This window comes from Triticum urartu, chromosome 1A, assembly GCF_056163025.1.
Source record: "Triticum urartu cultivar PI428250 chromosome 1A, HENAU_Tu73, whole genome shotgun sequence".
In the NCBI taxonomy this organism is placed as follows: Eukaryota; Viridiplantae; Streptophyta; class Magnoliopsida; order Poales; family Poaceae; genus Triticum; species Triticum urartu.
Genome location: NC_141873.1, coordinates 31635048 through 31659200, shown reverse-complemented (window position 1 = coordinate 31659200; position 24153 = coordinate 31635048). Strand labels below are relative to the sequence as shown.

The following is a 24153-nucleotide window of genomic DNA, read 5'->3' as shown; positions in this document are numbered from 1 at the left end:
ATCCGTTAATCGGAAGAGTCCCCCCTAGATGAAACTCGGAATATGAGTTCCTGTCACGATATTGTTTTCAACCTTTGCAAAGCACATTTATAGTGTGTCATGATCGGTGTAAGACGGAGGCGGCGGCCTCTGAGAGTGCGTCGGACTGGTGTGTGCCCCAGACCAGGTATATGGCTTGGCTGGGGCATCCGGTTTTAAATGTTAGGCTTAGGTGCGAGGTCGGTTTGGTATTAGGCTCGGACTGTCGGCACCCCTTCATCAAGTGGATAGAAGTAGCGACAGATGTTGCCAAGATGGTGGCTTCAGACTTACTGATGTACTACTTTGTAACATCTTCATGAATAATCAATAAAATGGCTGTATGCATCGTCCAGATGCAGAAGCCGCAGGTCTTCCTCCTTTTCAAAAAAAAGAGGAAAATTTATAGTGTGCCGTCCATTCCATGACATATCAATCCATGGTGCACGGTTATGCCTGAGCTGTCGATGTATGTTGGAGATTAATTCCTAACTCCTAACAAAGCATGTGTAACCGTTAGTTACTTGTTGGTATGTGATACTCCCTTCTATCCAAAATAAGTGTCATGTTGAGAGTCATTTTTCAAACATATGCCTTAGTTTAGGCAGAGCAGAAATCTTACACTGAATTGAATTAATGTCAAAGGCAATTTTATTTGCCTTTTCTGATTCCTCTCATTTCAATGGACAAGGCTCTAGACTTGAATAATCTTCAGCTTGCTTTCTCTCTTGTATTTCTGCTTCCTAGATTTTTGTATTATATGATGGGTATGGGAAGTCACAGAAAGAAAGCAATGCTACTGCATCTTATAACATGACTTCATGAGCTTTTGAGAAAATGGTCTGTGATATTAATTCAATGCAAGATTCCTGCTCTACCTACTATCACTACTAGAGATATGAGTTTTAGCCACCAAGGTGATCGGTTGCTAAAAGTACAAAATTGGTCGCTGGTGGTCTACTGGTACCAACACTACTTGGTCGCTTCGCGGTGGCTATACTCTAGTCGCTATAGATATTGAGCGACCAACATTGAGAACCCTGGTCACTAAATGTCATACCAATAGCTACCAACCAAATCTGGTGACTAATGGCATCTAGCGACCAAGGGAGACTTGGTGACTAATGATATCTAGAGACCATGGACGACTTGGTTGCTAAAAATGTACAGCCACCATGTACATGGTTAGTGGCTAGAGATATCAAGTGACCAGCCAAGGCTTGGTGACTAAAAGAATGTAGAGACCAGCTACATGTTGGAGACTAGACATCTTTTGTAACCAAAAGATTGTAAACCTTGGTAACTACAGGCATGAGAAAGCAACTATATCATAGGTACAATATATTGTCACACGCTGACATTAACAGTATGCAAGAAATCTCAGAATTTTAGACATTTGACAATAAGAAGTTCATAATCAACATTTGTACACTTAAGATCCAAACATTACATGCTAATCTGAATTTTGTTTCGCAAGTAGGAAATACCACTCTAGCATTTGCAAAGTACAATACCATCTTTAGTACTGATCTGAACATATGATCCAATTAGTAAACCCCAATATGATCCAAACATTACATTTAGCATTTGTACACTGAATTTTCTTTAGATCCAACATAGTCTACTAGATGTGCAAGAAATGCAGAGGCAATAGTTTTCTCTTCTCGGTCTTTAGCTCGAGTATTGCTTTCCGCTGCTCCTCCAAGGTCATCTCCTATATAATGGTGGCCAGAGCACATGTTATCTCATTAACAACATCAGACATGAGAAACATTAGAAAGACTGCAAGCATGCCAACAAACTAAGCTGGAGAAACCAAATTGCCAGTCACTTGATCAGTTTTGCCATAGCTCAGAAGCTCAACAACATCGACAGGAAGAAAAACTACACACATACACAGGAAAGTGCGCCACCTACCTACTTTTAATTTCTACTATCAGTCTCAGTTATGAAAGCTCATTTGTGGATGATAACAGGCATAGAAATATGTAGCTATTTTCTTCAGGTTACAACGCCACCATTTCTGCAGCCAAAGTTTCATCTAGTGGCACAACCCTAAAAATATCAGCCAAATCGTCAGAGATGGCACCACTGAAGATCATTCGTTAGATATTTTCTGCTATCTACTCGTATTTGTTTCACTTTCCTACTGGACTCAAGTCTTAATCCAGTCAATCTAAAGGTTAACACATACACTGATCACTTGGGTAGAATCTGTTTGTTTCTACCCGCAAAAAGAAAGTATCCATTTTAACGCTAGACATAATGGCGTGGTGTCTCTAAACCACAATACCATCATGTCAGCAGCCAAAGTTTCACCACAAAAATCTACAATCAGCCACGACCGAGAACACAAGAAATCTATAAAGGATCCTCGAAAATCATCAACTTGCTGTTAGCTACTGGTTTTCCACCAAATCTATAATTGCTTTGTGTATGTCAGTAGAAAAATGAAAAGGATGGTAGACAAAGGCAACTAACCAACATAAAATGAAGGTAGCACTGATCATGAATACCTAGACCCTCCATCCGACACCAGAGAGCCTGTGATTCACAAAGTTGGACCATCAAGATTAAGATCATGAAGAAATTTGCCAAATCACATAGTATTTTGATTGTTTGAAGCAGAGGCAAACTGATCATACCATTTCCATCAGAAGAAGAAGTTGGAGTAGGTCTATATCCTGGCCTCAAATGACTGTTGAAAATGTATACATGTATTACTAGCTATACATTGGAATTTGTAAGTCCATATATTCATGATGAGTATCTTCATTTTCCGTTACAGAATTATTAGCAAGAACTATCGTGATTAGAAGATCTTGATACCAAGTACACTGTTATATCTAAGCAAGCTGCAGGTGTAGGAGGCATCATCTAAAGTACCAGAGCATGGGAAAAATAACATTACCTTGCAAATGATCTTGGAAAACTTGACATCCTTTGTACAGTGTTAGACATCAGCGAACCTGTGTCAGAAATTGGAATGCTTTAACAAAAGCAATATGCTACATATATTTTCAGTGAATAAAAATGACAAAAATAGTTGAGATTGATGTGTTGCATACCTATTTCGTTAGATGGCATTGGTTGCTCAGTTGTGAAACCTAGCCCTGTTGCAGTAGTGCCGTCCATAGGAGGTGAAATGCCAACCAAGTTAGACACGACACTTTGTAGCCAATCGATCTTCTTCTGTTGACTTTCAAGTTGAGATTGTTGAGCCTCAATTTGAGTTTGTTGTGTAGCAACAATCTCCTTTGTAGAGGCCAATTCTTTCACTACATGCTGAGTTGACCTTGATGCGCTTGAGTAAGCCCTTCTATTTGGTTTTGGTCCATGACCCCGACCTCTGATGTAACCATATGCCTTACCAAGCACATACTCGCAAATCTGTTGCTCTGTTAAAGGTACTTCACCCTCCTCTATGGGTTCCTTTTGCTTCTACAACATTTCTTCCTGCATTAATAATACAAGAAATGAAAGGCATTTACATTCTTAATTGCAGCAACATAATGATGTATTTAAAAGTACCCAAATTCACTATTAGTATAATGCAACACTAACAACTTTGAACCTATAATACCTAAATCAGAGCACCTTGATCATGTTCCTTGTCTGCCAGGCAATTGAAATCATATATTCCCGGTCCGGCCATCAAGCCCAACAGCCTGTGGAGGAGAATCGGGCACCGGTTTTGGATGGGCAACATGTTTTCAGATGAGTTACCTCTTGGGTTGCACGATAAGTGCCTCTTTTTCTCTCTGGTGATTTACAATCCATCCCAGTATTATCATAATACCAGTAGATTCTATTGTTGTAATATGTTGTCACCTATCTGGCATCCTGATCTCTTTCTTTCTGACACAAAATATTGTAGTCCAGGGGATGTGAAAGATGTTATATCTATTTATTTTTTACGGGAAGATGTTATATCTGTTGGCGCAGCTTCGATCTTGACGACGCAGCACGCCCGGGAACAACGAGGACGAAGCGGCCGAAATACGTCCGGAAGCTAATTTGTTTAGAAGCAAAACACACGACGGCCTACAGCTAAAACTAGCTCAAAATTTGCGACATGCACACACGCCAGATTGATCTTTTTTTCCCCTCCGCCACGGCTTCCCTGTAGCTTTTCTCCTTTATATAGCTGATTACAAAGACTCCACGACTCATACGCACTGGTACTTCTAGGACCAAACGGCCTAAAACTCAAACACGTATATGAATGAAACTCTAAACTGACGTACATATGTTTGGAGTATCTAACAATATATATCTACTCAAGGATTAAACAGGCAAGTATTTCTACCCTACTATTGCTCATTTAATTGTTTTCATGTTCGTAGAATTAGGAAACAGTTCCATTAATTTTTTTAGTATGCTGTTTGCAGAAAATTATGCAAAGAAAGGCATAGCTCAGCTGACAGAAATATTTACACCTAGAACTTCTTTATGGTTTGAGTTGAATGACCTTTTTGAATTTCTTTATGGTTTGAGTTTTAGAAAATGTGACCAGCATAAGTTAAACAGAAATACTAAGTATTTTACTTTGCTGAGTCAGGGAGATTTCATGCACATCTCCCTAATAATAGTGCATCATCTACTACAGGTCATGAGAAAACAGGGCACTTCAAAGTTTGTACCTATGTCATGCACATGGTGAAACAGTTTCAAGAACGGTTAAAGCTCTAGCTATTATTTTTCTCTGTTTTAGTGGTCATTTCTCCCATTTCTTGCTCTCTAGTTCTCATTTGTATCTAAGTATTCTCATTGCTTAATCTCTCTCAACAGGAATTAATTTGTTACATGGTACTTACATGTTTATTCCTGGCATCTTCTGATGCCCATCCCTTCTTATCACTAGAGTAACACTCCTTGTATAGTCTGATATCGCCACAATTCTGATAATACAAGATTCAAAGTCAAAAGACATGAATATAAGATAGCTACAAGTTTCGATATTCTGCTTTCACCACAATTGTGACACAAGATAAAGATAAGTAATAGTGACTTACTAATTCATGTTGAACCGCTACAAATGACTTTGTTCCCTTCTTGTGAACATAAGGTAGGTTTGAGCGGTTAGCCTTCCCAATTGTGGACCGTTTCTGCATATGGTAGTATTTTGTAAACAAATAAGGCATGGTTGAGTGATAAAGATAGATGCAAAACTGTTGACATCCATTCAAAGACTACCATACCTTAAATTCTTCTGTTTCAAAATGATCATAGAGCCAAATCCAGTCTCCAACTCTATTATCAATAAGGGGAGGATATGGATTGCTTCTAGCATCATCACCAGATTTTACATAATGTTCATAACACTTGTGACGGAAACTTTTGTAGCTTGAAGAGAATAACAGATCCACACAGCCTTTGATATGATCTTGGGTGAAATCAAGATTAAACTTAAGCTACGAAGAAAGAACTCAAAGTTAAAACTACACATATTCTAAGTTCGAAAGTTTGATAATCTTACATACCTTTAGAAGTTCATACAACGGCTCCTTATCATCCTCAGTAAGACTATGCCACCCGGCACGTTGGATAGGTGCATGGTACCGTGTAAGAAGTCCAATCTCTCTGGAAAGTAGTTCATTATTTTCTCCAATAGGTCTTCTCTCTTCGGAGATGGTCAAGTTTAGTGGATGACCTGCCCTTTTGATCAAACGCTCCAAGCCCTTTCCCTTATTTATCCCACGCACCTTCCTGGATTTTGATGCTGAGGTACTCCCAGAATGTTGACCTTGAGATTGTGGGGCATTCCTTGGTGGGCGAACTGTTCGTCCAGGTCCCATCTGCCATAGAATTAAAAGAATGGAACAATACCCAGATTGTTTATATTAGAAAGATAGGGAAATCAGATTTGCTACGTCAACAGAAACAAACCACGAGTTACATAGTAATTAGATATGTTGTGGCAACAGAAATAAATCATAAGTATCAATAGTAATCCGAAATAACCTGAAACAGGATACATATAGTCTGATATACACTGAAACATGACACCATTATTCTAATATAACCTGAAACGGGACACATGTAGTCTAACATAACCTGAAATAGGAGACATGTAACCCGATACAACACATATTATTCTACTACTCTGGTTCCTCTTCAAAATTATCCTGAGAGACATGGCTCTCCTTCAAAGATGCCAACTCTTTTGGATCAGTAACAATTTCTGGTGCAACATCATGTCGACACGAGACATTGCCTTCAAAAGTTTCATCGATGGAAACATTGGTAGCTTCCTCCTCTTGAAATGCAATATCTTCGCTAGCATCATCTTCATTGACTTGATTCCAAACCTCTGGATCGAAAAGATGGCGATGCGGAGCCTTCTGCACAACTAGCCAATCTCCCTTCAATTTTGTATCACGTACATAGAAGACTTGGCTCACTTGACTAGCCAGTACAAAGGAGTCATCTTGGTACCACTTGCTTCCTATATTAACACTAACAAAGTCGTCATCGATCCTCACAGGCTTGTTACTCTCTAAATCATACCATTCACACTCAAATAAAGCAACATGTCGATCATTGGGGTAATCCAGGACATATATATTTTTAAGAATACCATAATATGTGATATTTTGCCCCTTATGTTGGCCCTCTGTGCACACACCACTATTCTGACTTTTACGACCATCTTCATGCTCCTTTGTCAAGAATCTAACACCACCAACAATGCATCCTGAGAATTTGTGTACTCTCTTATGCGGTCCAATTGCCAATGCATACAAACAGTCAGACACTAGGGATGCTCCTTGGTTGCGCAGATTGATCACCTAAATTCCACAAGTAATGCAAGTTAACTCATGGAAGCCATTGCCTGGATTGGTGTAGCATGATTGGCGAAGCCATTGCAAGTTAACTCAAGTAATAGCATGGACTTACTCTTTGGCGCAGCCATGAACCAAACTGTTCACGTTGCCTATTTTCAATATTATCCGCACCTTCAGCCAGTAGGGCATCCTCATGCTCACTAGAAAGAAATGTCGAGGGATGAGTTTCTAACTAGTTGAGGATGTATAATTATAACTTAAAGTTTATAACATGTATACTTACTATAGGTATTCTTGTAGTTCCTCACAATTATTTAGCACATACCAAGACAGAGAATCATACTGATCTTGTGTTAACATAAGGTCATCCCTATGGCCAAAAGCACGGAAACTAGTTGAGAATACCGAGAAACGATCAAGTGGTTGTCTCTCCCCATCAAAATTCCGCTCTTGTCTATTGAACCTTGTATCAATTCCATGTAGATACATGGAGCAGAATGTTGAGCACTCCTTCATAACATAAGCTTCAGCAATTGAACCCTCTGGGTGTGCCCTATTGCTCACCATGCCTTTCAAAGTACCAAGGAACCTACAGCCCAAATTTTCTTACTACAACACATTTCTACACACTAATAGAACTGTAGAAGGGTGGAAGGACTAATGTGATGAAGAACACGCTACCTTTCAATGAAGAACATCCATCTGTATTGTACAGGACCTCCAAGCCTTGCTTGCTGTGGTAGATGCACTGCTAAGTGCACGCTAATATCAAAGAATGCAGGTGGGAGAATCATTTCTAGTTTGCACAATACAATTACTATTTGTTGTTCCAACTTATCCAAGATATCCAGCTTCAATGTCTTGGAGCATAATTGGCGGAAAAAACTACCAAGCTGCAGAAGTGCATCACAGATATCTTTGTGCAGAAATCCTCGCATTCCAATCGGGAGTATTCTCTGAAGAAGAATATGGTAGTCGTGTGTCTTCAGCCCAGTTATTTTCCCATATTTACTTATACCTTTTGATATATTTGCAGCAAATCCATCTGGGAAGCAAATAGATTCTAGGAATTGCAGAAACTCAAGTTTCTCATCTCTGGTTAATGTATACCATGCATGATGCTTTTCTATGCTACTTCCCGTATCATTCAAGTGTAGATCTGCTCTGATATTCATGTCTTCTAAGTCCTTGCGGGCCTTAAGTGTGTCCTTGGACTTGCCATCTATGTTTAATAAAGTCACAAATAAGCTCTCACAAATGTTCTTTTCAATGTGCATGACATCAAGATTGTGTGGCAATTTCAGATCCTTCCAATATGGTAGCTCAAACAAGATGCTCATCTTTGTGAAATTTTTCCCTGGCATGTCCTTTGAAGATGCCTTCCTTTTCTTATTTCCAGGATGTTTTCCGTATTTGAAGCCCTGGAGATGATCTAACTTCTGCAGCAATTCAAAAATGCCTTTCCCAGATAGTTGTTTTGGTGGCAACGCTTTCTCATTCTTACCATTGAAGGCCTTACTTTTGCGCCACCTATGGCGAATAGGCAAGTACCTCCTATGACCTAAGAAACCGATTTTGCTTCGAAGTGGTTGCGAATAGGTTCCATCTAGGCAAACAGGGCATGCCTTGTAGCCCATTGTAGAATACCCAAATACTGAAGCTAGTGCTGGAAGGTCGTGAATAGTCCATAGCAATACTGCACGCATATTGAAAGTACCTCCTTCAACAGCGTCGAAAGTAACAACTCCTGGATTAAATAATTGCTTTAGTTCTTCTACCAGTGGCCTCAAATACACATCAATGTCCCTTCCTGGTGACTTCTTCCCAGGGATCAATAATGTCATGAGCAGGAAGGGCTCTTTCATGCTTATCCATGGAGGCAAGTTATACACAACTACAATGACAGGCCACACACTATATGAGCTACTCATAATTCCAAATGGATTGAAACCATCGGTGCCAACCCCGAGCCGCAAATGGCGAGGGTCTTCATCCAGCCAGGGATATTTCTTATCCATATGTTTCCAAGCATCGCCATCCGGAGGACCCCTCAACACATTTGGTTCGACAACTCTCTTATCCCTATGATAACGCAAATCTGAAGCTATTTCCTTGTTCATGAACAGCCATTGTAATCTAGGGATTAAGGGAAAGTAGCGCAACACTTTCTGAGGTACTCGCTTCCCCTTGCCCTTTTGTGTCTTCCACCTCGATTCCTTGCAAACTGGGCACTCGTCCTTGTCCTCATGCTCCTTCCAGAATAGAACACAATCATTTTTGAAAGCATCAATACTTTCATAACCTAGCCCTAGATCTCTCAGCATCTTCTTTGCTTCGTAGTACGTGGCTGGAAGCGAGTTACCGGCTGGCAAAGCCTCCTTCTGAAGCTTGAGTAACATGTCAAAAGATTTGTTGCTCCAATGGTTAAGATCTTTGAGGTGTACCAGCTTTAAAACAAAGGATAGCACCGAGTGACCTTTGTAGCCCGGGTACAGCTCACGTTGTGCACTTCTGAGCAAGCCGTCAAATCTGGTTGATGACTCATTGGGCTCCGGAATGCTACCTCCAGCAGGATTATGGTTATCTTGCTCGTCAACCCCAACCGTGGCTCTATGGATATCTCCTAGCAGAACTTGGACCATATCAAATCCATCAAAATCATCAACATCTTCCTCATCTTCAAGTGACTCATCAACTTGGTCTTCATCATTGCTAACTTGTTCTCCATGGAATACCCATTTTGTGTACGAAGTTTGTATACCATACAATAACAAATGGGTTCGAACTTGACTAACACTCTGCTGACTTATATTCATAAAAGTTTCACAAGGGCAACGCATCTTATCATTGCCGTTGTTATGTTGACAAGCAAAATCAATGAATGCATTCACCCCTGAAACGTAATCGCTTGAAAACCTATCAGGCAACCTCATCCAACTCTTATCCATACTCTATCTTTTCCTGCACAAGCACTCTACAAGTGAACCAAAATAGTACTAGAAATGTAAAATATAACAACATAACCACATTACCTACAATATACAAGGAACTGTATAATGTTGTACTAGAATATAATATCACAGCAGCAACAGTCCAAGGAACTGTATAATGTTGTACTAGAATTGTATACAAGGACAGTCTTCAAACATTCTACTACAACATTATACAAAGACAGCCTTCATAGAACAGTATATCCTTGGAAAACATTATACTACAAGTCCTAATGCTATAAACATTATATTCAAATCACAAAACCGAACTCTACATCATAGGCCAAGCCAGTTTTCAAATTACAAAGTAAATGCTACATGTATATTTTACTTCCACATTTCCACAAACACTTGAAGTGCATGATTTAGCCATCAAGTACTCCAAGCAAATTAATGGAGAGACACTGGGAAGGAGGCAAGGACAAAGGGGAGATCATTCTTACGGGTTGAAGCCTGTGAGAGCGAGATCTCGCGAGCTTGGGCGTCTCCTTCAGAGCTGGTTGGGGAAGAAGGAGCCCTAGGCGCCTGTTGCAGCAGCCTAGGTACGTTGACCACGCGGCGGGCGCCTGTCTGCTATCGCGGCCGCTCCTGCGTCCCCTCCCCCACGCAGCCGCGCTGCCACCACCGCCGCAAGGGACACGGCCGCCGCTGCCGCAAGGAACGCGCCCTCTGCCTTCCGCCGCCCCCTCCGCCGGAAGGAACGGGCTCTCCGCCTTCTGCCGCCCCCTCTGCAAGGACCCGCCGTTGCCGTCGGCCGCCGCCAGGGACGATTTGATTTGGGGATTTGGGGCGAGTCGCCTTGCCGTCGGCCGCCGCCAGGAAAGAGCTCTGCCTCACCTCTGTTTTCTTCGAGCGTGGGGATGGATGGATGCCCTGGAGCGGAACCGATTGGCTTTTTTTCAATTTCCTCCCTGGTTGCTATAAGTACTCACATGATTGAATAGTACCCATTCGTGACAGCTGACTATAGTAACCGAGTTTGTACTAAACTGGTTGCAATTAGTATATCTATAGGCACCAAAATGCTTGGTAACAATAGGTGTGGTCGCTAATACTACATTTTCTTGTAGTGTATTCAAGATATATCCCAAGTTCTTGTTGGGAGTTTTATTTTGTTTTTGAGATGTCGTTGGGAGAATTTACTAGTCCTCCACAAAAACTTTTTTTGGCTCATCTCTCTGGCAAAAGCCTCCAGATGACAAAAGAACCCAGATCCCATAAAGACCAGCACAACAGAGCTAGAAAATAAAAGATCTTGCAATATTCATCCTGCGAAACGAACAAAGTCTCAAGCTAGCTATTCGTGAGGTACACAAAGCTGGCACCAAACTTAGAAAATTTTGACTTCAGCGCCATTCAGGATGGATATATAGGAGTACGTGATCAGAGAAATGGCCATGGCTTGATTTCAGAGTACAAAACTACCCAAAGGCAACCATGGTGGTGCCAACAGGAAGAGCACACAGGTGAGAGCAGCCATCATTCTGCTCTGCTACAAACCAGAGCTGATCTCCCGAAATGATATGGGATAACCATGGTACATGTTCCCAGAACACAGAGAGTTGACATGGACAGACTTGCTTCTAAACATTTAGGAGTGCATCGGTCGGTTGCCATTCCTAAACGACATCTGAATTTATCATTCCTTCCCCACAAACTGTAGAATCATGGCTTGAGCGAACCCTTTTGGCACCTCTACGATTAGTCTCTTCTGCACGGACTATATGGACCATGAATGTGTACCTTTCCCCACCTTTTTGTCGGTACAAGGATGCGGATGTCGCCCGCTTGCACTTGGTTGTTGCATACAAACTTCAGCCGATTACCTACAAGCAGGCACATGTGTTATGAAGAATCTCGGACGCCACTTCTCACTCCTGCCCGGCATCTCAAGTGTGGTAGGCCATTTTTTCACGCGGAAAGTGAGTAGCTGCAGCTAATGCGGGGTCCTTTGAAATGATGTGTTTATATTTGGATAGGATGAGATGTCATTACAAACCAAACGAGAAAAGCAAAGTCAGGCTGAATGGAGAAGGCATGGTTTCAATTCTAAATCAAGATTTTTTTTTTATCCAATTGTTCACTAGGTTCATGGGAACTTGAAGATGACAAGATTTTCTCGAAGAAAACAGAAATGTACATCATATACCGCAACAAACAGTTCATATTGATAGCAGTAAGCTGCCCAATTCAACATACAAGAGCAAAAATTTAGCAGAAGAGGACTAGGTAGTTGAACATCACACTTTCTCATGGTCGCCACAAATATAGTAGTTATTTTTTCTGAAAAGGGTGGATTTTTATGAACTCAAAATGAAGCATCAAGCGGATACAACACAATGAGTACACACCCTGCTCCTGCATAGCTAAGATGCACAGAACCAACATCAAACGCACTCACAAAAATAAACACGGCGGTCATACAAGACCAAAGATACTCCTCAGCAAGGAAAATAAAACCCTGAAGCAATCAAAACCACGATCGAAAAACTATAGCGACAACCATATCCGCACCAACCATATCTTCACAACACAACTACAATGAAGTTCTTCAACAACAACGCCTTCAGGAAGGGAACAACGCTCAAGCGCCACTGGATCCAAGCGCCATAGGTTAGATTCTAGGTTTTCACCATGACGAACAAGTCTGAGCATATCTGAGCAATGCCTTCAACAAGGTAACGATGCAAAAAAACATTGTCATTGTCATGTCTAACCAACTTAGATCAGACCTAAGTTTTCACCCCAAAACTCAAGACTGAGTACTCAAGAAGCACCACTGTATTAAAGTCAATCGTGTGTTGCTCCACTACTTTTCCGCGATCCCAGCAGCTACATTCACTAGGCTAGAAAATCCCACTGTCCCCGCTGCCCAACCATACAATCTGCATCAAGTCATCGTCTATAGATTGTGTCTCGTCATCAAAGGCAAACTAGTCAGAGCGAGAGCTACCAAAACCCACAATGAAGCCTTTCGGCTGCATCCCGCAACTTTTTACCAGTTTGAGCCGCTGGCAGCTACAACCAAATCTGGAGATTTTGGTCGCCACTGTAAGATTAGAAAAAAAAAACCCTTCCAAATCCAAAACCCGACGGAGATGTTCGTTCCGACCACCAACGAGAAAAGGAGATCGAGTGAGCAGGCCCAGACCTCACGAGCAGCCGTCGCCAGGAGAGCCGCATGTGGCACAGTCACCGACGAAGCGCACCAACCCAACGGTAGTTAGGGTCAGAACCGGCCAACCGGAGGACGGCCAAGGTCTTCAATGGCGAGCGCCCAACTCCTGGAAGCCAACAAAGCTGCAACCCACCTAGCGGCGGCATGGAGGAACCCAACCTACCAGCGTCCGAGAGGGGTCGAGCAGGCCATGGGACGTCCAACCAGAGAGCATCGGAGATGTGAACTATGCCCCGTCCAGCGCTGCGCCAGGGAGGGTCGACTCCAGCCTCCGCCCGTCGGATCCACGAAGGGAGAGGGTCATGGTGGTGCCAGAGAGCTCGTCTGGCGTCGCCGGAGATGGGCGAACAAGATGATCAGCACCGCTTGAGGGAGGGAGGGGGTGGGTGGGGGTTGAAGAGGAACGGGAGAAGTGCCCCACCACCGCCTAACTGGCGGCACCATCACCGGCGGCGGCGAGGGGAGGGTAGCCGGAGGCCGGGCCAAGCGCTAGTGGCGGCGGCGCCCCCCGTGTCGCGCAAGGTAGCTGACGCGCGGATTTGGATGGGTTTGGTTCCTGACAAACACAGTGGTTTCAGGTTTAATTTTCTGGATAAGCTTGTTTACTCTCTCCATTTGTGCTCTAGATAGACAGCTCCTGAATATTACCGCATAATCAGCTTCTGGAGGTGTTGGATGATCATCTGACTCAGAAGATTCGTATTCTCTAGCACCGTCTTCTTCTATATGAAATTTCACGGGTAAAAAAATATATGTAATTCATGGTTTAGCGCATATCTGCATGTAAGTTGACAATATAACCTGATTTCTCAGATGAAGAAGGTGCCACAGCAGCTAGCTTTGCAGTATTCCTACAATGGCGAGAACTTCCCCTGCCACAGCTAGAAATTTAGTTCCTAATAATCGTGTCGGATCATGATGGAGGTCCTTGCAATGTGAAAATAGTTTGTACTTGTTTGTTCTGCATTACCTTGATTTGATCCCATATCAGTTCTTTTAGAAGGGGAATGATCAATGCTCGCTCCAGCAAACCCAAGGATTTCAGGTTGAGCTTCTTTTAGACATTCATGTATTTTCTCCTAATGTACTTCTATCCGTTCCCACTGCCCTGGTAAGACTTGATCCATCGAGAGAATGTGAGGACCGTCTTCTGCTACTTCTGTCTCAGCTACTGGATTATCAGTGCATGGTGTTCTATCACGGAACTGCATAATACTAACAAGAATAAGAATGAAAAAAAGATCAAACACTGTTAAAACATCGTATGCTGCAAACACAAACTGCAGAGTGAAGAAGGTGGAGAAAATAACACACATGAAGTATCCCAAATGTGACAAACTTGAAATGTCGACCATGTAGGTCAGCAATTGCCGCAAACTGAAAATCATCCTTAGAAATATGGCAGACTCTGGGCACCGAGTAGTTATTCAACAGAATACAATTCGCCCTATTGAGAGATCAAAGTGATCCATGTAAGCAATCTAGAAAAACTGAGACTGGAGAAGCAAGTTCCATACATATAAAACTGTAAACACTGTTGGCGAAAGAAAAGGTGGCACTCAAAAGGATGGCATGAATATTTAAACTATGTTTTTAGGAGGATAACCGCGGCCTCTGCATCGGGCAAGACACACAGCCATAAATTATTTATTATTCAAAATCCAATAGCGAACAAACTTGACAGAGAAAAGAAAAACCCGAGGCCACATGCCTTGACACAGATGCCATGGTACAAGTGCAGCATATGGAAGCCGTGCTGCTAAGAATACTGTCTCTCAGCCTATACAACCAACGGAGCTAGTAAGTATTTCCGATTCCTCTCCTTCCAAATAACAGGACTCTAGACATGAACTATCTTCTCCTAGCATTGCTTTGTCTCTTGGTTGCATGCATCATTCAGATGCATAGGTCAGGATTGATCCTCCTTTTCAAGAAAAAGAGCTATGGTATTCCATGGATGGTATGAGAAGAGATGGGGGAAATAAGCGATGCAACAGCCTCTTATATCAGGAGCATTTGAGTAAGTGTTGCATGCTGTAACATGCAAAGGAAATGTTCCATGGCATTAATTCAATGCGTGATTCCTGCTCATATCTACTATCAACGAAGGCACATCATAACTTCTTTTGGTGGGAGAATTTGCGAGTCATGTACCAAATGGTATGAACGGAACTGAAACCCAATGAAGCTCCATGGTACTACCATACAGTATTGACCAAAGACACTCCTCACCTTTTTGGACATTATAAGTACAGAAGTGAAATATTGCAGGACACAACGAGAATCTAGCTTGTTCTTTGCTAAGAGCATCTCCAAAAGCCGCCTAATGCATGGCGCCCAAAAAACGGGTTTACAACGCGCAAGTAGTTTTTTTTAGGGCGCTAGAAGACGTTTGCTCCAACAAGCGCTGTAAAATATGCTGCGCGCGAGTCCAGCGGTCCCATCTGCAGCAGCCCAGAGTTTGCAGCGCGCGCGATCGGGCGCACTAAATATGCTACGCGTGATGCCTTTTTGATGCGCGTGCTGCATTAGTTACAGCGCGCGCGCGCTTTTTGTGCGGCCGCTGGAGACTGGAAACCAGGTCTGCGCGCGCTAAAAGCAGTTTTTATACCGCGCGTCGCTTATATAGCGCTTCTGTTGAAGATGCTCTCGCAACAAAAAACACACGAACTTTTAACTTGTTTGTCTAGGCGTGGTAGCATTGGTAAAATCTAGATAGGACTATTATGACTCAGTACAAGATTTACTGAACTGCACGGTGCTGGTGGCACCTGTATCTCAGTATATGCATCCTACATAGTGAGTTTCTGTTCAGCCATATTATTAATCATTCAACAAATACCTCACAAAGACAGAACAACATGACGCCACCACACACACCATGTTTTGTTTTTGAATGAGATTTTCCAAAACCGGGTGGTTTTTGGAAATTCCGGTCAACCCTGAAAAGGAAAAAATATTGTCCGAAAAATTAATTTTTTTGAATTTAACTAAGTGTTTGAGGTCAAATTGTGCTTGTATGCTCACATGTTTAGGACTTGCTTCGTTATCTAGTGGTTGGAACCGCTGCTTCGTACTGGGAACGCCCTTCTGCTTAACAAGAGGTGTGCTGTCCACTATACTGGGAAGTCGTTCGCACAAACACAGAGTTAAATTAAATATATTTTGATGATAAATTTTTTTGAATTCAAATTTGGCCCGAAAAATTCGGAGAGAAAAACAGGAAATTCTGAGATTTTAGGGAAACTGGTCTTTCCGCCTCGAACCCCCGCCAATGGGGAAGGCCCACACATCCCACCATCTAAAGCCGGGGCACCCCCGCGATCCACCCGCATGACGTACCAGGAACAAACACCCGGTGCAGCAGATCCATACACCACCAGCACATGCTTTAAAAGCCATCGGCACCATCGAACCATTGACCCATCTCTAGGAAAGAGATGTGCATCATCCTTTCCAGGCCAGTGAGTCATCGACGCTGCCATGGTGGCAAATGGCATCACCGCCCTGCGCACGTCCATCAAGATGCATCCGCCGTTGAGGCTCCGCTGCACCATGTAAACGAGACCTATTGTTGTCGTCACAGTAGATACGACGTCACTCCACCGCCGGACCACCTCTAGACAACACTTGCTCCAAGAACGATGCCCCAAGAGGGGGTGTGCGCCAGACGTCGGCATCATCCGATATGGAAGAACAAGAAACATGGTTTGCCTTGGAGCAAACAACCTTTCCTGGCAAGTCTACGCGGCAATCCAACACCGCTATGCCTCCAAGATCTCTCCGGGAGATAGGAGCTCCAAATCAGTGCCTCCAAGAAGGTGGACGACGCCACATGCCACCACTATTAGGTCCGCCAAGCCAAACCGGAGGTTTTCCTCGGACCTCGACAGGACCGCCACCATGACAATGCCCTCCAAGGAGGTTAGCAGCATCCATAGACGTCGCCACACCATCTACACCGACAAATCCGGGCAAAGGATTTCTCCTTGGCGGTAGTCCCTCGAACCAGGAGAGTAGGAGGTAGAAGAGCTCACCGGAGATGCCGACGAACATAGAAGGAACGACCGTGTCAGGCAAAAACAAATCCAGGCAGATGGCTGGAATCCGTCCAACCTGATGCAACTAGAGGAGCCACGCTTGTAGGTAGAGGATCCGGGCGTGCCAGCCATGGATGTGCCGCCATCGCCCGTGGCTTGTCATCGTGTCGTGTGCCGTGCGGCAGAGGGTCAACACGCCATGATGCCCAGCCAACACCACGCCCTAACCTTTGACACCAGCCTACGCCTGTCTCCCCGCACGAGAGGACAAGAGAGCCCCGCCGCCACCAACATCGACTAGGCTTCGCCAGGCCACACCCTCTGGCGGCGGCGAGGGAGGAGGGGAGGGAAGTACAAAGTTAGGTCATCTATTTTACCAAAGTTAGTACAAAGTTAGGTCATCTATTTTGGAGCGGAGGAAGTAGTTCAGTAGGTAGGCGGCCCTCCTCAATTATCTCCACCTTGCTCTTTGTCTTGTATTATGGTATGGCTCGATATGTATGGAAGTGATAGAGGAAAAGCTAACAAGCCACATCCCCTTGTATTGCGAGCTTCTGAGCAGGTGTTGCATGATATATGACACACAAATAAAAATGTCTTTGAAATTAATTCAATTCGATGTGAGATTTCTGTGCTGCGTAAACTAAGGCATATGTTTGAAAAAGCAACAACGTATGTTTGAATAGCTCCAGAGGCCATCTCATTACCATTCCAAGCAGCAGAAAACAAATAGTTCCAGTACCATGCCTCCCAGTAGAAACCCAACAAATCATTCCATCAAAGTTATTGCGGTTGCTGGACTATCTTTCACATTTTTGGCTCTAATAGACGGTGTGTGCCTCCATGGTTACTCCCACATACTTTCGGGACACTTCTTGATGGTGTATCTTCTTTTATTTTGACAAAGGAAACGATAGGTGAAACCCCTATATGGTAATTTATTTATTTCTTGCTTGCTATCCTGGAAGGCGGCTTTCTGGATATAGTTGTACTCTGATACTATAAACTTTGACCGATATTCTATATCAGCTGCCAAACACTGTGATATGTTAAGACTTTGTTTACAGTTGTTGCATTGCCCAAACAAGGTTGTTTGATGCAGCACCTCGGCTTGGCAAGGTCGTTTCTTCCGACCAAGCAACATTTATTGTGGGGCGGTGCATCCATAACAATTTTCTTTTGATGCAGCAGACCACTCAGACAACTGCATAGCGTGAAAGTACCCTGGGTTCTCCTCAAGCTTGATACTATCCGTGCCTTCGATTCCATTTCCTAGCCCTTCCTTCTCGATACGTTGTGGCACCTTGTCTTTGGCCCCGCTGGATGGAGTGTGTTTCCATCCTCATGTCCGCCAGGGAGCACGTGCGTCCTGATTAATGGTTCGCCGGCTTACCATCCAACACATTTTTTAGAAAAGGAGGATAACCTCGGCAGCTGCATCGTGTGATGCACACAGCCAGATATTATTTGTTATTGAAAATCAAGTGGCCAAACAACATTGACCCTGAAAAATAACTGATGTTACATGCCTCACAACAGTAATTCCACACAACCACTAACCCTATAACAAAAAACAAAAATAAAATTAAAAATATACAACTCCTAGGCTAAGCCTTCAAGATGGAATCATCACACGTGCGGTGTGCCAATGATGACGAGTCAAAGCCAAAGTCGATATCGGGATCCCCTCCCCACCCCCAGAAGCCAATATTTGATCCACCATCTTTACCAAGTGCATGACACAAGCTCACGTCGACATCGCCTGATCAGAGATCTAGCGTTTTCACCAGAGTGCGCATACTCATCGTTGAAGTCGCCTCTACTATCAACACTTGTCCAGCTACGGACACCCAGGGTCGGATCCAGGGTTCTAACATAGAGAGGGCGAGAATTTGCTTCCGTTGTATAAGACTAAGAAAATCCCGCAGTGGCAGTAGTTTAATTTATTTTGGTGGGTAGTACCGTAGTAGCCTAGGTTGAAGTATATCTTGATTCAGCGTAGAAATATGAACACTTCATTTTAATCAACAGTTACCATTAAAAAAATGCGAAAATCAATTCAGACGTACGAACTAAATCTTCCTACTACAGGAACAGGAAGGGACACGGGTCACGAATATTCCTTAATTTAATTTTGTAATTTCTACAGATCAAATCCTGTAGTTCTAAACGCATACATTAATGATTAATCCAACTTTGAAACATAAGCCATGGACAAAGTAATGAGAATGAGAGGCGGGAGCAATCTAAACATTACGTTTGACACCGAGGGACAGTGGGGCCGAAACAACTTCCAGAGATCGCGTTTTTTTTTTTTGAGAAATCTCGCCCAACTTTATTGATTGATAATGTTCATAGGTACATGAGTTGGGTCATGAGGCAAGCCCAACCAAATATGTCTACCTATATCTAAATTACAAGCAAACTTGGCAAGATTATGAGCTTCGAAGTTATGATTTCCATGCTCAAAAACAAAAGTACATAAAGTAAAACTGGATCTCCGCGCCATAATTTCATGTACTATAGCTGCATGAGGCCCCCTCGTCCCCATGTTGATATCAGTAATGGCTGCCTGGCAATCTGAGGCCACCGTGAAGCTGTGAATGGCCAAGTCCTCCGTTAACGATAGCGCTTCTCTGCATGCATACGTCTCAAGAATTAACGGGTCCGTGATGCCCCGATAAACCACCGCCGACGATCCCAGATAGGTGCCTTCACTATTACGACAAATTGCTGCAACTGCTCCCCCTCGATTGCCTCTGATTATTGCTCCATCCACGTTCATCTTGATAGTACCATGTGTTGGAGGCAGCCAACTGTTTGGCTGAACATGGGATGCTCTCGCCGATACATCTCTAGCCAGAGATCGCGTGATTAGACAAAATCTAATCGCTGTTGACAGAAACCAGCATCATTGGCCCGGGGTCCATCGCTCGCCAGATAGTGGCCCTGTTTGGATACTCTAACACAGTTAGAGTTAGAGTTATTTTCTAACCCACTTTAACCAAAATAAGTACCTCTCCATCGGGATAGTTGGGTTAGATAGAACTAACCCACTCTAACCCTCCCTATTTGGATACTTTTGGGTTATTTGAGCCTCCAACTAACCCAAACTAGCTCTAACCCCATGATTCAAATAGAGCCACTGCAGAAGGAGAAACAGAAAGACAAAGACGTCTCATATTGCCTCGCCTCGGGTCACTTTTGCACCTCCTTTGATTCAAGCAAAACATGACACCTCTGCCAGAGCCATCATGCAGCACTTCCCGACAACGTAGCACCCACCGATAGCTTCACTTGCCGGCGACAGGCATGACTTGGCGTCTCCGAAAAAGACGCATATGTCACCCGCGAAGCCGCATCGTACCTGATCTATTGGGGGAGGGTGTGTCTCATACTACTGCTAGTCTCGTAGAGGCCGTCACCACCTCTAGACCCAGCCTTCGTGTCATCCACACACCATGGAAGCCGCCGCCGTCCCAAATGCCGAACTCCTGAGCCGCCATCGGATGACATCGCAGCAAGCAGATCATGGACAAATCCGCCGCCGCTTGACTGGCCACCGTGCTACCACATAGCAGTGGCAGGTAGCCACCACCATCCCGCCGCAAGCCGCCGACAGCCCTGCTCCGTAGGCCTGAGGAACCAAGCCGCAACGGTGTTGGCAACGCCAGCGCCGGTTGCCCACACATTTGAAGCAGCATGGCCACTGCCAAACGATCTTGGGACCGTCGCCCGGGCATCCGTCCCCCGACGAGCATCAGGCGGTTGGCCCCCGCGTCTCCCACCGCTCGGGCGACTCGGGTGGCTCCCCAACCCTAGCCGCCGCTGGGGCCTCGCCCATCTTCCTCCCCTCCTCCCGCCGCCGGCGACGGCGGCGGCTGTTCCTCCCTCCCGCGTCTCAGGGGTCGCGGGGCCCCAACATGCGTAGAGGTGCGGCCGATCTAGAAGCGACGGCGTTGGCTTCGACGACGGCGGTAGTCGGCCCTGCCTCGGGCCACGGGCGGCTGCTGCCGCGGCTGGCCTGGATCGGGCGGCGGCGCGATGCGGTCTTCGGCGGCAGGTCATCTGGCTTTAGATCGGCGATGGCATCGAGGGCCTGGTTGACTGCTTGGCGGCACCAATGGCAGATCTGTTCTGGCTGGTGTAGCCAGTGATGGTGGTCATCTTCTTCATCGGCGGTGGCCGGCCAGAAGCTTGGTGATCGAATCTCGAGATCCATCATCTAGTCCCGGCTGCGAGTTGGGGAGACATGGTTGCTGGTGAAAACCGAACAGACGGCAGGCGATGGCGGCGTTCTACGCCATTATCTTGATAAAGGCATCGTCGTGTAACTACTCTCGACCCACTCGTGCTGCTCCGGGGGAAACCCTAGGATCTGTTGTTCCAGATCGGACGATGGCGGCACTGTGGTGTCGTTTCTCTCTTTGGAGCATCGTTTGTGGAGCAGCGCTGGAAGTCAGAGGCAGGAGGTGGAGCGGCTTCGTCTTGCACGGAGCTTCAGTGGAGATGTCGAGTCATGCCTGACCGACAGGTGCTACGCTTTGTCATGCCTGGTCGGCAGGTGCTACGCACAACAGATTTTCCAAGGACTTGGTGGTACTTGGCAGCATGGCGCCGAGGTGTATTAGTGGCGACCGCGACGTGCTCAGCTATTTGCGCGCAGGAAGGATGTGCTATTGGGCGCCGTGGTGGCGTCGACGATAGATAGACCGAGCAAGGTTGATGCATCAGTACAGTTCTGAAGATGGAGCGACGGCAGTTGGTGGCGGCGGCTTCTAAGAGCACGCCGGACCAGTGTGTGTCCCAGACCCGGCAAGTGGCTAGGTTGGGGTCTCAGGTCTTAGATGTTAGACTTGGCTGCGATGTCTGTTTGGTATTAGGCCCAGGCTATCTGGGTCCTTCATCAACTGGATAGGTGTAGCGACAGTTTGTTGCTTAGACGATGTCTTTAGTCTTACTATTGTATGACTTTATAAAGTCTTATAAAAATAGTTAATAAAATGGCTATATACATCGCCAAAATGCAGAGGCTGAAGGTCATCCTCCTTTTTTTTAAAAAATACGTGGCCAGCGTGCATGGCCGACCGCCACGAACCGGGGATCTCACTATACGTGACGATTTTGTGATTTTTTTCCACGCAGACTCAAAGTGATCGTCATGCTATGTGTGATCTACTTCGCATCGGCCTATAATGGTTTTCCAGTAGTGCATGCTGTAGATGGACTGACGGTGGAAGGTACGTCAAGAAACGTGTTTTTTTTTAAAGGCGGACCATAGTCTTTGCATCTGGGCGATGTATACAGCCACTTTATTAATTATTTTTATAAAACCTTACAAAGTGATATAACAGTAAGACTAAAGCCACCGTCTATACAACAACTGTCGTTATTCCTATCCAATTGATGTAGGGGCGCTGATAGTCTGGGCCTATGACCAAATAGACATCGCAGCCAAACGTAAACATCTAAGACCTGAGGTCCCAATCAGAACGCCTGCCGAGTATGGGGCACCTACCAGTTTGGCACACTCCTCAATCAGGACGCCTGCCGGGTATGAGGCCGCCGTAGCCACCTGCCACCAATCCATCTTCAGTGTGTATTGCTGCACCATCTTGCCCGGCCTCTCTGCCATCGACGCCACCACGGCGCCTGATAACGACACCCTCCTGCGCGAGTCCCTCGCCACACATCGGGCACCGAGTCTCCACCGCGCCACGCCGCCGAGAAACGCCACCATTAATGTGCAGGATGAAGCACCGCACCATCAATTATTCTGTCCACTGGTCCCTCGAGCCCGTGTACACCTCCAAGAATGACGCCACAAGAGGAAAACGACACAATAATGCCGCCGTCATCCGATCTATTGATCTAGGGTTTCCCCCGGAGGTAGCAGATAGTGGCCTGGAACTTCTCAACAGCGATGCCTTCAACAAAGGAACGACACCGAAAAGTGTCGCCATCGCCGGCCTCGGCAGCAGCCGCGAGCAGGTCTTCACCCAGATCTGTTCCAATGGCCTCCATCAAGCGTCTTGTGCACGGATCGTCCACCACCGCGGCCGCTGCATCGCCCGTCGCGAGACCACAGCCACCGACACAACCTCCGCCGTCCAGGGCCGCCGCCCCAGGATCCAGCCCTCGCTGGCCGCCAGAGCGAAACCAACGAGCCACATCGATGGCGGCGCAGCGGCATACCGCGCCCCGAGAACGCCACCATAGCGTCGTCGTGCCGACCGCACGCCGCCGCCAGGAGCGCCCGCTGCCACTCCGCCATGCCCCACGCTAGCCCAGCGCCTTCCATCGATCTGGCCGTCCCGTGCCAACCAAACGACGAAGGGGAGAGGCGTCCCGCCACCGCCCACGCCAGGCAGGCTTCGCCGGCCGACGCGCCAGAGCGGCGGCGAGGGGACTGGAGGAAGAGGGGGGCGGAGACCGGCGGCGGCGGGAGGCCTCCCCTGTCGCCCGCGGGAGCAGCAGAGGAGGTCGATCCACTTTTTTCGGGAGGAGCCACGTCAAGAAGCGTGTGAGCGATGAGTAAAGATGAAACTACTGGACAAGATTTGTTCCATCTACAAAATCTAGTAGGGCCCTTGTACCATCAAATGCCTTAATTGTACGCCCAAAGTACTACGTGCTTCTTCCAACAAGTGAACTTCACGTGTGTATTGAGTTCAGGCCAGAGGATATAAGAGGAGGTGGCTTGTTTTTCCTTCCTTCACTTCTCATACCCATCCTCCATAGAGGAGGCCTTAGCTTGCAGAAATACAAGATAAAAAGCAATGTAATTCATGCTTAGGGAATCGTCGATAGGAGTGGGAGGAATCAAAAACATAGGCTGACTATGTTGGATATACATGCTGAGATGGATAGCCTGCAGCCGCACATCTTTGATAACATCAGGTTTAGTTGCATGATGATAATCTGTTAGCGACAAAGAGAGCGGCAACACTGACTAACCACTTCCACACTGCAATAATTGGAATGGGACGCCGAAACCCAAGGTCGGTGGCCCATCTTAGGCTTTGTTCGGTTTGAGATGGATCTGAAGGGGATTGGGAGGGATTGAGGTGGATTAAATCTCCTACAAGCCAAAATCCCCTCAAATCCTCTCCAATCCCACCTTGAGAGAAGGATTAATC

The 24153-nt window shown here is 45.4% G+C and overlaps 2 protein-coding genes across 2 annotated transcripts; both read right to left on the bottom strand.

Moving 5' to 3' along the window:
- Positions 1–1642: 1642 nt before the first annotated feature.
- Positions 1643–3153, bottom strand: LOC147988752 (uncharacterized). The gene is made up of 4 exons (XM_087546514.1): positions 3087–3153; positions 2930–2987; positions 2500–2716; positions 1643–1732 (listed from the first exon to the last, which is right to left on the bottom strand). Exons 1-4 carry the CDS (start codon positions 3151–3153, stop codon positions 1643–1645), a joined length of 432 nt encoding a protein of 143 aa, XP_087402640.1.
- Positions 3154–6119: 2966 nt separating this feature from the next.
- LOC147988751 (uncharacterized) lies at positions 6120–9754 on the bottom strand. The gene is made up of 4 exons (XM_087546450.1): positions 7488–9754; positions 7090–7395; positions 6919–7006; positions 6120–6809 (listed from the first exon to the last, which is right to left on the bottom strand). Exons 1-4 carry the CDS (start codon positions 9752–9754, stop codon positions 6120–6122), a joined length of 3351 nt encoding a protein of 1116 aa, XP_087402576.1.
- Between the last annotated feature and the right edge of the window lie 14399 nt (positions 9755–24153).

Excerpts from the sequence above, each read along its gene's own strand:
- LOC147988752 (XM_087546514.1), bottom strand. The coding sequence starts at position 3,153 with ATGGACGGCACTACTGCAACAGGGCTAGGTTTCACAACTGAGCAACCA. Across the intron at positions 2,988-3,086 it reads AATGCCATCTAACGAAATAG|GTTCGCTGATGTCTAACACT; the intron begins GTATGCAACACA and ends TTTCTGACACAG. Across the intron at positions 2,717-2,929 it reads TTTCCAAGATCATTTGCAAG|TCATTTGAGGCCAGGATATA; the intron begins GTAATGTTATTT and ends CATTTTCAACAG.
- LOC147988751 (XM_087546450.1), bottom strand. The coding sequence starts at position 9,754 with ATGGATAAGAGTTGGATGAGGTTGCCTGATAGGTTTTCAAGCGATTAC. Across the intron at positions 7,396-7,487 it reads TGGATGTTCTTCATTGAAAG|GTTCCTTGGTACTTTGAAAG; the intron begins GTAGCGTGTTCT and ends TTTGGGCTGTAG. Across the intron at positions 7,007-7,089 it reads GAACTACAAGAATACCTATA|TGAGCATGAGGATGCCCTAC; the intron begins GTAAGTATACAT and ends ATTTCTTTCTAG.